The 14,074-nt window shown below is 40.7% G+C and overlaps 2 protein-coding genes across 10 annotated transcripts in view; both read right to left on the bottom strand.

The window, feature by feature from the left end:
• LOC102975871 (zinc finger protein 345) overlaps window positions 1–14,074 on the bottom strand; it is a 67,344-nt gene that overhangs the window by 47,054 nt on the left and 6,216 nt on the right. For 2 of the 9 annotated variants that reach the window (XM_028477451.2, XM_028477452.2), the window contains exon 2: window positions 3,876–4,455. The exons of the other annotated variants lie outside the window; for them this stretch is intronic. The gene's annotated coding sequence lies outside the window, so the exon portion shown is untranslated. The remainder of the gene's footprint in view (window positions 1–3,875; window positions 4,456–14,074) is intronic. 9 annotated transcript variants of the gene reach the window in all.
• Window positions 816–4,405, bottom strand: LOC129391449 (zinc finger protein 256-like). Its single transcript, XM_055079248.1, has 3 exons — window positions 3,876–4,405; window positions 3,361–3,509; window positions 816–3,107 (listed from the first exon to the last, which is right to left on the bottom strand). The coding sequence occupies exons 1-3, from the start codon at window positions 4,403–4,405 to the stop codon at window positions 2,665–2,667; spliced, it is 1,122 nt and encodes a 373-aa protein (XP_054935223.1). The 3' UTR covers window positions 816–2,664.

The raw sequence follows: 14,074 nt of genomic DNA, 5'->3' as shown, positions 1-14,074 counted from the left end.
ATTCCCTGGCAGTCCAGTGGTTAGGACTCGGAGCTTTCACTGCAAGGGCCCAGGTTCAATCCTTGTTTGATGAACTAAGATCTTGCAAGCCGTGCAGCACAGCCAAAGGAAAAAAAAAAAGAATAGGCAGAAGATAAAGGAGACATTTTACCAAAGACAGCAAATATCAATCTGTAAGGACGCTAATCATGAATTCTGAGGAAAATTCAATTCAAACCGTGACAGAGCATGGCAACCTCATTAAGAGTTAAAATAAAAAACCACTGACCAACTAAGTATTCACTAGGATGTAGAAGAAATGGAACCCTCATACAAGTACTGTTACAAATACACACACACACACACACACACACACACACACACACAAAACATGGTAAATCAACCATACTCCAATAAAAATTTTAAAAAAAGAAAAAGTACAATGTTTAGATAGCAATTTGTTAGTTTGTTCAAAAGCTAAACGTTCACCTACTTTGTGACTCAAACACCGCAATCTTATTTTTGAACCAAAAGATAAAGGAAACAAATATCCATATTAAGAACTGTACATAAACGCTTGCACTAGTTTATTTTCAACAGTCAAAACTTGGAATTATCCCAGATAACTATAAACAGGTGAATGGATAAATACTATTATATCTAATTGTAAGACTATTACTCAAAAACACAGAAAAAAAAAAAGAGCTCCTCATTTAACATCATTGATGAATCTTAAAATAATTACAAAACACAAAACCAGGAGAAAACAAAAGTAAACGTTTTAGGATTCCATCATGTAAATTATAGAAATCGTAAAGATATCTAGTACAAGGGAAAATAAATCAATGGTTGCTTGGAGGGCTGTGAAGGACAGGGACAGACAGATTATAAAAGGAAATCAGGCAAATACATGGTGACACATATGGTCATTACCATGACTGTGATGATGTTTTCACAGGTATCATGTGTATGTCAAAACTTATCAAATACTTCACTTTAAAAATGTACAGTTCTCTACATGTATATTACACCTAAATAAAGCTTTAAAAAACACTTCAAGCTAAGACAATCTGTACGTCCCACTTTTTTGGAAAACAGATTTGGCAACCCTATACTTGCTCCACCACCTTTCTAGTCATGCCCTATGGGGGTCAGTCTTGCCTCAGTGGCAGCAAATACTGGTGAGTAATAAAGGACATTCCCACTTCAGTCAACAGGAATGCTGGCTGGCTCACAAGAGATTCATCCCTGGACTACTTTTCTCTACCTTTCTTTTCCTGCCTATGCAACAATGGCCTTGAGGCGAAGACTTCAGGGAGGCTACAAAAATGCACAGAATGTTCCAATTATCTCTTCTGACAATGACCTCAGCTACACAACATAAACATGCCTGGAGGTCCTGAGATTTGTGTACATGCTGATCCTGCACATCTGTCATTGTCACAAAGACATCTGTGGATGCACTTTTAGAAGAGGCACATTCCAATGAGCTGGCTGCTGTCTCCTCTGCTCCCTACTAACCCAGTTTCTGTAGCAGTTTCAGTTTCCCCTGGTCCCTATAGTTTTACACCCAGTGACTGTCACCCATGGAATTGTGGATATCAGGACACATGCTCCTTGCAAAACCAAGGGAGGAGCTTCCTCTCAACAGTGCTGACATCTCTTGTGATACCCCCTGTGAACAGGGGAAAAAATTCATGCTGCTCCAAGAACTTGAGGTTGTCACATCTCACGCCTCTTCACGGTGATGTCCGAGTCTCCTAAAACTCACAGCATCCAGGCTTCAAATGAGGATCAGAAAGCCCTGCCCTCTCTCCTATGACTTCACTGGCACCAATGCAAATTTGGCCAAAAACGGCAAGCCACTTTTTGCCATCGAACTATCCTCCCTGAGGCCCATGCCTGTGGTGCCCAAATCTCCTTATAAAAAACCTCCTGCAGTGCACAGAACTCCCAAAATAAAACAGGCCTTAAACAGTAAGGCACCCGTATTATACAAACCAAAACAATGTGTGGCACAGTTTGGGTTGGTGACTTGCTAGCTGGAAAAACTGATCATGTGAGAACATGTCCCTGAAAAGGGTTGTCCTTCTCTGCACATGGTCAGCTGAATTATTATGATGTTCTCTGGGCCAACATTCCTTCAGGCTTTTGTACACGTAGTCAGAGAGAGGGGAACACCAACCCCGAAGGGACTGACCTACTCCTAGTTTGCTCCAACACTTGGAAGAACAGAGGTCAGTTTCCCTGAGCACACTGGGCTGGTGACTGATGCACACTGTGTGGACCTGCCAGGTGTTACAGGTAAAACAGCCACAGAAACAGACAGTGACATAAATCTGGGAAAAGCCCTGGACAGGTTACAAATTGCAATACAGCCACAAATGCTTCCCACATAACTGAAACGTAAGGGGTATCTCCCCCTGTGGACAACTGGATGCATGAGATTGAATTCAGGTGGGTGGCTCCTCAGTTTCTTCCAGTGTCGTTACCCTGAACAAGAAAATTACACATTTCCTTGCACATTCAAGTCCTTTCTCCAGTGCAAATTCTACCATGTATAATAAGGTGAATTATTTAGGAGTTTCTCAAATTCCCTGCACGAATAAGGCTTTGCTTGTGAACTCTCTGATGATAACAAAGGGTGGAACTAGCGGTAAAGGATTTCCCACATTCACCACACATTTAAGGCCTTTCACCTCTGTGAACACGGATGTTGAAGGAGTGCAGAGCTCTGGGGAAAAGATTTCCCACATTCACTACCCTCATATGGCCCCAATCCTGTGTGAACTCTCTGATGATAACGGAAACCAGATCTAGATGAAAAAGATTTCCCACATTCACTGCATTTATAAGGCTTCTCTCCAGTGTGACCTCTACAGTGTTCAAGGAGAGAAGAATTTGCTCTAAAGAACTGCCCACATTCCGTGCGCTCATAAGGCCTTTTCCTTGTGTGAATTCTCTGATGTTCATGAAGGATGGGATTACAGGAAAAACATTTCCCACGTTCACTGCACTCATAAGGCCTTTCTGCTGTGTGAACTCTCTGATGATTATTGATGTTGGAACCAGAGAAAAAAGACTTCCCACATTCACGGCGCTGATAAGGCCTATCTCCAGTGTGAACTCTGATGTTCAGTAATCACAGAGCTCTTGGAAAAAGACTTCCCACACACACTATGCTCAGATGGCCTCGATCCTGTGTGAACTCTCTGATGATAACAGAGGCCGGACCTAGATGGAAAAGATTTCCCACATTCACTGCACTCAGTATGAACTCCCTGATGATAACAAAGTTTCTCCTACTGGTAAAAGATTTCCCACACTCTCTACACTTACAAGGCCTTTCTCCTTTGTGATCTCTCTAATGATAATAGAGGCCAGGGTGAGAAGTATAAGATTTCCCACATTCACTGCATTCATAAGGCCTTTTTCCACTATGAACCTTCCAGTGTTGAGTGAGGTAAGATTGATGACTAAAGGATTTCCAACACTCACTGCACTCAAAAGGCCTTTCTCCTGTGTGAATTCTCCAGTGTACAATGAGGTAAAATTTTCGTCAAAAAGATATCCCACATTGAGTACACTCATAATGCCTTTCTCCAGTGTGAACTGTCCGTTCTCAAACTATGATGGATCTACAGCTAGGAAACCGCGCACATTCACTGCACAGGTAACAATTTTCTCCAATGTGTCTTCTCCATGGATAAATAAGGACAAAGTTTTGGTTAAAGGATTTCCCACATTTGCTGCACTTGTACTGCCTTGTTCCAGTATGAATTCTTCGATGCAGATTGAGGGTTGAGGTTCTCCTGAAAGATTTGCCAGACTCACCACACACGTGAAGCCTTTCTCTAGTATGCACTCTCTGGTGCACAACAAATGAGGATTTGTACCTGAATGTCTTCCCACATTCACTGCACACAAAACAGTGTCTTCCAGGGAGGACACTCTGGTCCTGAACAAGTGCATGTTTCGGGCTGAAGGCTTTCTTGCATTCTCCCCAGCTGTAATGACTTTCTCTGCTTTGTAAAGTTGCCTCACGCTGGACAATCCTGTTTGGCTTCTCCCTGGTGTGAGTGGTATGTGGCTGGAGATGTCCCAAGGTGGCCAAAAAGTCTTTCCCAACTTCCTCATAGGTAAAGGGCTTCCTTGACACATGGCATTTGCAGCTCTTCACAAACAAGGCCCTGACTGCAGCATTACTGAAGAATTTCTCTTCCATGTGCTGCTTCTGGTGTTTTTGGAGGTTTGCACTAAAATGAAATCGTTTCAAACATATTCTACACCCGAACACTTTCTGGTTGTGTTGTGTTTCTTCACGCTCAGACAAGTGAAAAATACTTCTCAAGCCCAGACTACACGTCTCACCAGAGTGGTTCTTCTGGGAAAACGAAGGTGCCTTAGGAGTCCTGGCCTGTGACATGCTTATAGAAACGCTTCGTTGAAAGGGTGCCTCTGCTCCACATTAGCAACCTGAATGCAAATAAATGGCGGTAAAATACATGCAAATAAACATGTTGACTTTATAGGGAGGGAGCAACATCATCATAAAGGTAATGTGTCATATCTAGGAATGAGTCTACAGGATGCTTTTCCAGAAAGGAGATTTGTAATTCCACTGGGGAAGCAGCTACTGGGTATGACTGTGCCTCTAACGCAAAAGAATGGTACACTTCACCAGGGGAAGGACATTAGGATAGAGTACAGCACCAAGTAGAGAGGCATATTCTAGAACTTGTTCATATGCCAGAGGATTCCTGCAGGACCTATTCTGCTGGTGATGTGACGCTGTGTAGAAGCATATGTCCAAACCCAGGTGAAACCAACTGCAGTAGAATAGCTGCTGTTCAAGACCAATTTAAGGATGTGTGGACACCTCATAGCACATGCGGACCAAAGTTGCAGAGAAAGAGAGGAGGAGGTATGAGAGAAATGGCTGAGATTTGAAGTCCAGAGACATGGGGCTTATCCCTGGCCTGCAAGTCAGAGTAGATATCACAGTGAAGTAAAACTGACTAGTCAGCACAGGATTAACAGTGGGTAAGGGAAAGCAGACATGGGCTGCATCATGAGCTACAACCAAAAAAATACTGGGTAAATGAGAAACATTCCTGGTATTATCTGAACACAGTACTGATGTCACACCCTCCAGGTTCACCAGGGCAAGGTACCTGTGAGTTCACCTTGCAGCCTTGGCTATTGAGAATCCCTACAATCTTTGGTGCCCCTAAAGCTGACAGAGCTGCAAAGCCATTACATGGCTGGTCCATTCCGACAGCCCAAACTGCCACACCCCACCTAGCCAGTGACCGTGTAACCAACCCAAGTTAAGGTCTTTCCCTACCAAAACCAGTCTGAAAATCCGGATGATGTGACTGATCCATCAAATGCAGAAACATGAACAAAAGGCTCTAAGAAACATGGAATATCAAGGAAACAAGACATCACCAAAGGGGCGTAAGTTTCCAGCAAGTGAACCCAAAGAAATGCATATCTATAAACAACTGGACAAATATTTCAAAATAAATGTTTTAAGGAAGGTCAGCCAGCTCCAAAAGAACACAAACAGAAACTCAATCAAAGTAGGAAAAAAATACACAAACAAATCAACAGGTTCCAAGAATGGGAGTTCCCTGGCAGTCCAGTGGTTAGGGCTTCACACTCCCAATGCAGGGGGCACAGGTTCTATCCCTGGTCAAGGAACTAAGATGCCACGTGCCACATGGTGTGGCCAAAACAAAACAAGAAGTTCCAAGATACAAAAAAAAAAAAGAAAAAGGAATTAAATTTTGGAGCTGAAGAACACAATGAATGAAATGAAAAATACAACAGAGAAGAGCCAACTTGATTGAGCAGGAAAAAAATCTGTGACCTTGAATCAGGTGATTTCAAATCATCCAGCTAGAGGGATAAAAGACTGAAGAAAGCCTATGTAAATTATGGGATGCTATCAATGGAAATAATATTCACATTGTAGAAGTGCCACAAGGAGAAGTAATGGAGAAAGGAGCAGAAAGTTTATTTAAATAAAAAATGGTGGAAACAATCAACCAAATCAAGAGAGAGAGGTGAGGATATGCAGGTACATGATGCGCATAGGTCCCCATCCAGATTCAATCCAACAAGATCTTCACTGAGACAGTGAAATGAAAGTCTAAAAAATCAAAGACAAAGAATTTTGAAAGCAGCAAAAGAAAAGAAACTCATCACATACAAGAGAACCCCTGTAAGGTTATAAGCACATTTCTCAGCAGAACCCATGCAGACCAGGAGAGTGGGACATTAAATTCAAAATGCAGAAGGAAAAAAACCTGCCAATTAAGGAATACTTTATCTGGCAAAGCTGTCCTTCAGACATGAAGGAGTGATCAAAACTCTCTTACATAAACAAAAGCTGGGAGAGTTCATCACCATTCAACCTGCCTTACCAGAAATGCTAAATGGAGCTTTTCAACCTGAAAGGAAAAGACACTAATTAGCAACAGGAAAATATATGAAAATACGACGCACAGTGGTAAAGGTAAGTATATACTCAAATTCAAAGTATGCTAACACTGTAATATCATTTAATTCTAGTATAAGGGATAAAAGACAAAAATATTAAAAATTACTACACCAACAATTACTTCTTAATGACTACAAGTATAAAAACATATAAACTGTCACATCAAAAATATAAATGCAACAGGGGTGAGATACTAAAATGGGACTTTTTTCCCCTTTATTTTTTATCTTCATTGAAGTATAGTTGATTTACAACGTTGTGTTAATTATTGTTGTCCAGCAAAGTGATTCAGTTATACATATATATACATTCTTTTTTAAAAATATTCTTTACCATTCTGGTTTATCATAGGATACTGAATATAATTCTCTGTGCTATACAGTAAGACGTTGTTTATCCATCCTATATATAAAAGCTTATACCCACGAACCTCCCACTCCATTCCTTCCCCAAACCATCCCTCTTAGCAACCACTAGTCTGTTCTCTATGTCTGTAATTCTGTTGCTGTTTCATAGATAGGCTCATTTGTGTCATATTCTAGATTCCACAATATAAGTGATATCATATGGTATTTGTCTTTCTCTTTCTGATGTATTTCACTTAATATAATTTCTAGATGTATCCATGTTGCTGCAAATGGCACTATTTCATTCTTTTTTATGGCTGAGTAGTATTCCATTGTATATATGGACCACACATCTTCTCTATCCATTCATCTGTCGATGGACATTTTGGTTGTTCCCATGTCTTGGCTATTGTGAATAGTGCTGCTATGAAGGTTTGGGTGCGTGTATCTTTTTGAATTATAGTTTTGTCTGGACATATGCCCAGCGGTGGGACTGCTTGATCAAATGGTAATTCTAGTTTTAGTTTTCTGAGGAACCTCCATACTATTTTCCACAGTGGCTATACCAACTTACATTCCCACCAACAGTGTAGGAGGATTCTAAAAGGGGACTTTTTGTATAGAACTGATGTTAAGTTGTAGTCATCTTAAACTACTGTTATGTTTTATGCAAACCAGACAGTAAACACAAAGCAATAACCTATAGTAGATACACAAAGATAAAAAGAAAGGAATCAAAGCATACCACTACCGAAAACAATCAAATCACAAAGGAAGAAAGTGAGAAAGAAAAAAAGGAACAAAGGAACTACAAATCAGCCATACAAAAATTAACAAGATGGCAATTAGAAAGTCCTTACAAAATTCTCTCCATTCAAAAGACACACAGTGGCTGAGGACAGTCTTCAAGAGACTTGCTTCAGCTTTAAGGACACAACTAGGCTGAAAGAGAAGGAACTGAAAAAAAACTCTATACAAATGGAAACAAAAAAACAGTAGCTTATACTTATAATAGCCTACATTTAGGCCAGAAAAATAAACTTTAACTCAAAACCTATCACAAGAGACAAAGAAAGTCATTAAATAATGATAAAGGTGTTGACTCATCAAGAGGACAGAACATAAACGATATGAATCTAACATGAGAACACTTAAATGTGTAAGGCAAATATTAAGAAATTGGAAGATGGACTTCCCTGGTGGTCCAGTGGGTAAGACTCTACACTCCCAATGCAGGAGGCCTTGGTTCCACCCCTTTTTGGGGACCTAGATCCTGCATGCACGCTGCAACTAAGAGCTCACATGCTGCAACTAGGAAGTCTGCATGCAACAACTAAAAGATCCCACGTGCCACAACAAAGGTCCTGTGTGCCGCAACCAAGACCCAGCACAGCCAAAAGTAAATAAATAAATAAATATTAAGAAAAAAAGAAAAGAAACTGGTAGGTAGAAAAGACAACAATGAAATAATGTTAGCAGACTCCAATACCTATCTTTTGAGAATGGGTAGATTAACCAAACAGAAAATCAATAAGGAAGTATTTAATGACACTTTAGCTCAAACACTGACCAAATATTCAATGGAACTTTAGACCACCTCAACCTAACAAACATACACAGAACATTCCATTCAACTACAGCACAATACATTCTTCTCAAGTGGACACAGAACACTCTCTAAGAGAGATCATATGTTAGGTCACAAAACAAGTCTTCACACCTTTAGGAAGACTGAAATCATATCAAGACTCTTATTCAGCCATAAGAGTTGGAAACTAAAAATCAATAACATAATAATATATTTGTGAACGCTGGAAAGTTCAAAAATATGTGGACATTAAATAACACATTCCTGAACAACAAATGTGTTCAAGAAAAAAAATCAGAAGGAAAAATAAAATTATCTTGAGATGAAGTAAAATGGAATCAAAACATGCCATGAGATGTAGCAAAAGAATTTCTAAAAGTAAAGCTAATAGCAATAAATGCCTACATTAAGGAAAAATACTCAAATAAACAACTTAACTTTACACCACAAGGAACTAGGAAAAAAACAACTAAGATCAAATCTAGAAGGAAGGAAATAACAAAGATCAGACCAGAAATAAATAAAATACAGACTAAAAAGAACAATAGAAACATCAACAAAGCTAAGAGCTGGTTTTTAAAAAGAACCAAAATTGACAAAACTTTAGCTACACTAAATTAGAAAAGAGAAGATTCAAATAAATGAAATCAAAAATGAAAGAGGAGCTAGTACAACTGATACTACAGATACACAAATATCATAAACAATGAACAATTAAATATCAACAAACTGGATAAACAAGAAGAAATGGATAAATTCTTTGAAACAGACAAATTACTAACATTAAATCATGAAGAAAAAAAATATGAGTAGGTCAGTAACAATTAAGGAAATTGAATCATTAATTAAAAATCTCCCTGGGCTTCCCTGGTGGCGCAGTGGTTGGGAGTCTGCCTGCCAATGTGGGGGATGCGGGTTCGTGCCCTGGTCTGGGAGGATCCCACGTGCCGCGGAGCGGCTGGGCCCGTGGGCCGTGGCCGCTGGGCCTGCGCGCCCGGGGCCTGTGCTCCGCGGCGGGAGAGGCTGCAGCAGTGAGGGGCCCGCATACCACAAAAAAAAAACAAAAAAAACAAAAACAAAAAAAATCTCCCAAAAAGCTAAGCAACAAGGATATATTTTACAGCACAGGGAAATACAGCCACTTTTTTATAATAACTTAAAATTGAGTATAATTTATACAAAAAATTTTTTTTTGGTTGTGCTGTGCAGCACATGTGATCTTAGTTTGCAGACCAGGGATCAAACCCATCCCCCTGCAGTGGAAGCGCAGAGTTCTAACCACTGGACTATCAGGGAATTACCCAATTTATAAAAATACTGAAACACTATGTCTTACTCTGACATGAATATAATACTGTAAATCAACTATACTTCAATTTTTAAAAATTAATTAATTAATAATAACAACAAACTGTCGCAACAAAGAAAAGTGCAAGACCAAACAGATTCACTGGTGATTTCTTCCAGTGATTTTAAGAATTAATGTCAATCCTTCCTCAACTCTTCCAAAACGCCGGAAGAACATTTCCAAACTCATTTTCTCAGGCTAAGGCTAGAAATATACCTTGATACCAAAGCATGTTATGGAAACTATAAGAAAAAAAATTACAGGTCAACATCCTTGATGAACATAGAAGGAAAAAATTCCCAACAGAAAACTAGCAAACTAAACTCAACATCATATTCAAGAATCTTACATTATCATCAAGTGTGGCTTATCCAGAGGAAACAAGGATAGTTCCTCATATGCAAATCAATAAACATGACACACCATATTAAGAGAATGAAGGATAAAAATCATACGATCATCTCAATAAATGAAGAAAAACCACTTAACAAAATTGAGCATACTTTCCTATTAAAAATTCTAAACAAATTAAGTGTACAAGGAATATAACTCAATATGATAAACCCATAAACAATAAGCCCATGCTAACATCATACTCAGAATTTAAAACCTAAAAGCTTTTCCTCTACAACCAGGAACAAGACAAAGATGCCCACTGTCCTCATTTCTATTCAATATTGTTCTGGAAGGCCTACCCAAAACACTTGGTCAAGAGAAAAAAGTAATAATAATAAAATCATTAAAGAAGTAAAACTGCTGCAGAAGGCATGATCTTATATACAGAGGATCCTAAAGACTCCCCCCGAAAACTGTTACAGCTATTAAACAAATTCATTAAAGTTGCAGGATACAAAATCAATATGCGAAAATCAGTTGCATTTCTGTAAACAATGAAATATCAGAATAAGAAATTAGGAAAGCAATCATATTTACAAAATCAAAAACAATAAAATACATATGAATAAATTTAACCAAAGAAGGAAAAGCTCTGGACTCTGAAAACTGTAAGACACTTATAAAACAGACACAAATAAATGAAAAGATATCCCATAACCTTGTATAGGAAGAATTAATAATGTTACAATGTCCACACCACCAAATGCAATATACAGATTCAATGCAATTCCTATCAAAATTAAAATGAGATTTCTCACAGAAATAGAAAATGAATCCTAAAGTTCATATGGAGCCACAAATGACCTCAAAGAGCCAAAGCAATCTTTTTAAATTTTTTTTAATGTATTTATTTTGGGGGCTGTGTTGGGTCTTTGTTGCTGTGTGTGGGCTTTCTCTAGTTGCAGTGCACAGGGCTTCTCATTGTCATGGCTTCTCTTGTTGCGAAGCACGGGCTCTAGGCGCGTGGGATTCAGTACTTGTGGCACGTGGGCTCAGTACTTGTGGCTTGCGGGCTCTAGAGCGCAGGCTCAGTAGTTGTGGGGCACGGGCTTAGTTGCTTCGTGGCATGTGGAATCTTCCCGGACCAGGGATCGGACCCGTGTCCCTTGCATTGGCAGGCAGATTCTTAACCACTGTGCCACCAGGGAAGACCCCAAGGATGATATTTTAAACACACAGCATACTCACAGAAATCAGGAGAAACAGAATAATCTGATTAAAATATGGGCAGAGGATCTGATTAGACATTATTCCAAAGATGATATACAAATGACTAACAAGTATAAGAAAAATTGTTCTTCCTCACTAATCATCACGGAAATGTAAATCCAAACCACAATGAGATATTACTATATAACTGTTAGGATGGCTATCATCAAGAAGACAAGTGTTGGCAAAGGTACAGAAATAAGGGAACTCTTGTACACTTGTTGGCAAGATAATCTGGTACAGGCGTTATGAATAAACAGTATGGAAGTTCCTCAAAAATTCAAAACAGAAGTATCATACAATCCAGCAATCCCACTGCTTGGAATATAGCCAAAAGAAATGAAATCCAATAAGGAAAAGATAACCTGCACTCTCATGTTCGCAGCAGCATTATGAATAATACAAAAGACGTGGAAACAACCTAAGTGTCCATCCACGTAGGAATGGATAAACAAGGTGTGATATACTCACACATACACATGCACGCCTTGAATATTATTTAGCCTTAAATACAAAGGAAGTCCTGCCATATGAGACAACATGGATGAACCAGATGGACACTATGCCAAATAATGTATGATATCACTTATATGTAGAGTTTAAAACAAACCAAAAACGTTGAACTCATAGAAACAGAGAGTAGAAGGCCAGGGGCTGTGGGATGGGAGAAATGGGAAGTTGTTGCTCGAAAAGCACAAACCTTCAGTTACAAGATGGTACAGATCATTAAACGCACTGCAGGACTACAGACCTCAAATTCTTCCCAGCGAGGATCCGGTACAGCAAATATTGGGGTTGCAGGGGAGAGAAGAATGGAGTGCAAACAACCCAGGCATACCTACCACAGCAACTACCCAGAAAGCTGGGGAAACAAGCAGTGCCTGAGGTCCACATGTCACAAGGACAGAGCACCCCCGCAGAAAAGGGGGTGAGCCAGAATACAGAGCTCACTCCAGGTCACTGGGAAAGCTGCGAGAGTCTTACCCAGTGAGGATATGAGTGCAAAGGTTTCCAGCATCACATCGTGGTACAAGTGCCCTGAACCTCAACAAGGAGCCTCCATTCCTCCCACGAGAGGTACAGGGCAATGTCCTCAAAGGTCATACTGTCCTGTCAACATGGGGACAGATGAAAAAATGAACACTCTGAGAACCTACAGTCCATCACCACACACATCTACCCTACTATCATCCTCTTCCCAAGCTCCCCACCACAGAGGAGATACCAGGACCTGGTGCCACTCCGCTCACTCTCTCCTCAGGTCCCATTAATCACTGTTCAGCCCTCAGCAATAACAGACAAGGGGACATATAGATGCCACGTAAGCTCTGGGCCTGGCGAGCAGAGCCCCATCCCTCCTGCCAATCAATTCCCCTGAGGTCTCCCAGACTGTACGTACAAGACACAGTCAAACCTGGGCTCATGCTTCACCATTAAGTCCCCAATACCAGGGCTGTGGGGCCATAAGCTCACATTACCTATGTATGTGCACATTATTCTGTAGACTCTCACTCTCTAACATCATCATTCTCCAGGTTTACAATCCCACAGTTCTGCTTACCTTCCTGCTCTACAATACAGGTATCTCCCTGGACTTAACCATATACCTGGCCCATAGTTTCCTTCCAGAAACTGCTTGACACTCAAAAACTATTCAGTACAACCCCAGACCTCTGCCACACGTCACAAGGACAGAGCACCCCCGCAGAAAAGGGGGTGAGCCAGAATAGAGAGCTCACTCCAGGTCACTGGGAAGGCTGTAAGAGTCTTACCCAGTGAGGATATGAGTGCAAAGGTTTCCAGCATCACATCGTGGTACAAGTGCCCTGAACCTCAACAAGGAGCCTCCATTCCTCCCACGAGAGGTACAGGGCAATGTCCTCAAAGGTCATACTGTCCTGTCAACATGGGGACAGATGAAAAAATGAACACTCTGAGAACCTACAGTCCATCACCACACACATCTACCCTACTATCATCCTCTTCCCAAGCTCCCCACCACAGAGGAGATACCAGGACCTGGTGCCACTCCGCTCACTCTCTCCTCAGGTCCCATTAATCACTGTTCAGCCCTCAGCAATAACAGACAAGGGGACATATAGATGCCACGTAAGCTCTGGGCCTGGCGAGCAGAGCCCCATCCCTCCTGCCAATCAATTCCCCTGAGGTCTCCCAGACTGTACGTACAAGACACAGTCAAACCTGGGCTCATGCTTCACCATTAAGTCCCCAATACCAGGGCTGTGGGGCCATAAGCTCACATTACCTATGTATGTGCACATTATTCTGTAGACTCTCACTCTCTAACATCATCATTCTCCAGGTTTACAATCCCACAGTTCTGCTTACCTTCCTGCTCTACAATACAGGTATCTCCCTGGACTTAACCATATACCTGGCCCATAGTTTCCTTCCAGAAACTGCTTGACACTCAAAAACTATTCAGTACAACCCCAGACCTCTGATGAATCCCAATACCAGGGAAAGCCCCTCATGGTGCTTTGAAGGGCTCTCCACCTGCTTCTGATCCTTGCCTCAATATTAGCCACTCAGAACCACATGTGAATTACAGACAACCATGACATTCTTCTACTTCTGTGATGCACTGTCTGATTGCCTGTCCCCTCAACAGTCACAACCCTCCTCTCTACTCAAAATTCCTCACAACCCCAGCCCTTAAACAATCCCTGCCAGGCGTA

Source organism: Physeter macrocephalus, chromosome 17 (assembly GCF_002837175.3).
Source record: "Physeter macrocephalus isolate SW-GA chromosome 17, ASM283717v5, whole genome shotgun sequence".
Classification (NCBI taxonomy): domain Eukaryota; kingdom Metazoa; phylum Chordata; class Mammalia; order Artiodactyla; family Physeteridae; genus Physeter; species Physeter macrocephalus.
The sequence above is the reverse complement of the archived record's forward strand: the minus strand, read 5'-3'. Positions and strand labels throughout refer to the sequence as shown.

What these genes read in the sequence shown, in the direction of transcription:
- LOC129391449 (XM_055079248.1), bottom strand. Translation starts at nt 4,405, where the DNA reads ATGTCACAGGCCAGGACTCCTAAGGCACCTTCGTTTTCCCAGAAGAAC. An exon ending in GAATGTGGGAAGACATTCAG is followed by an intron (nt 3,510 to 3,875) that starts GTACAAATCCTC and finishes TGTACACTGGAG; the next exon opens with AATTCACACAGGAGAAAGGC. An exon ending in ATCTTATACTTCTCACCCTG is followed by an intron (nt 3,108 to 3,360) that starts GCCTCTATTATC and finishes ACTGAACATCAG; the next exon opens with AGTTCACACTGGAGATAGGC.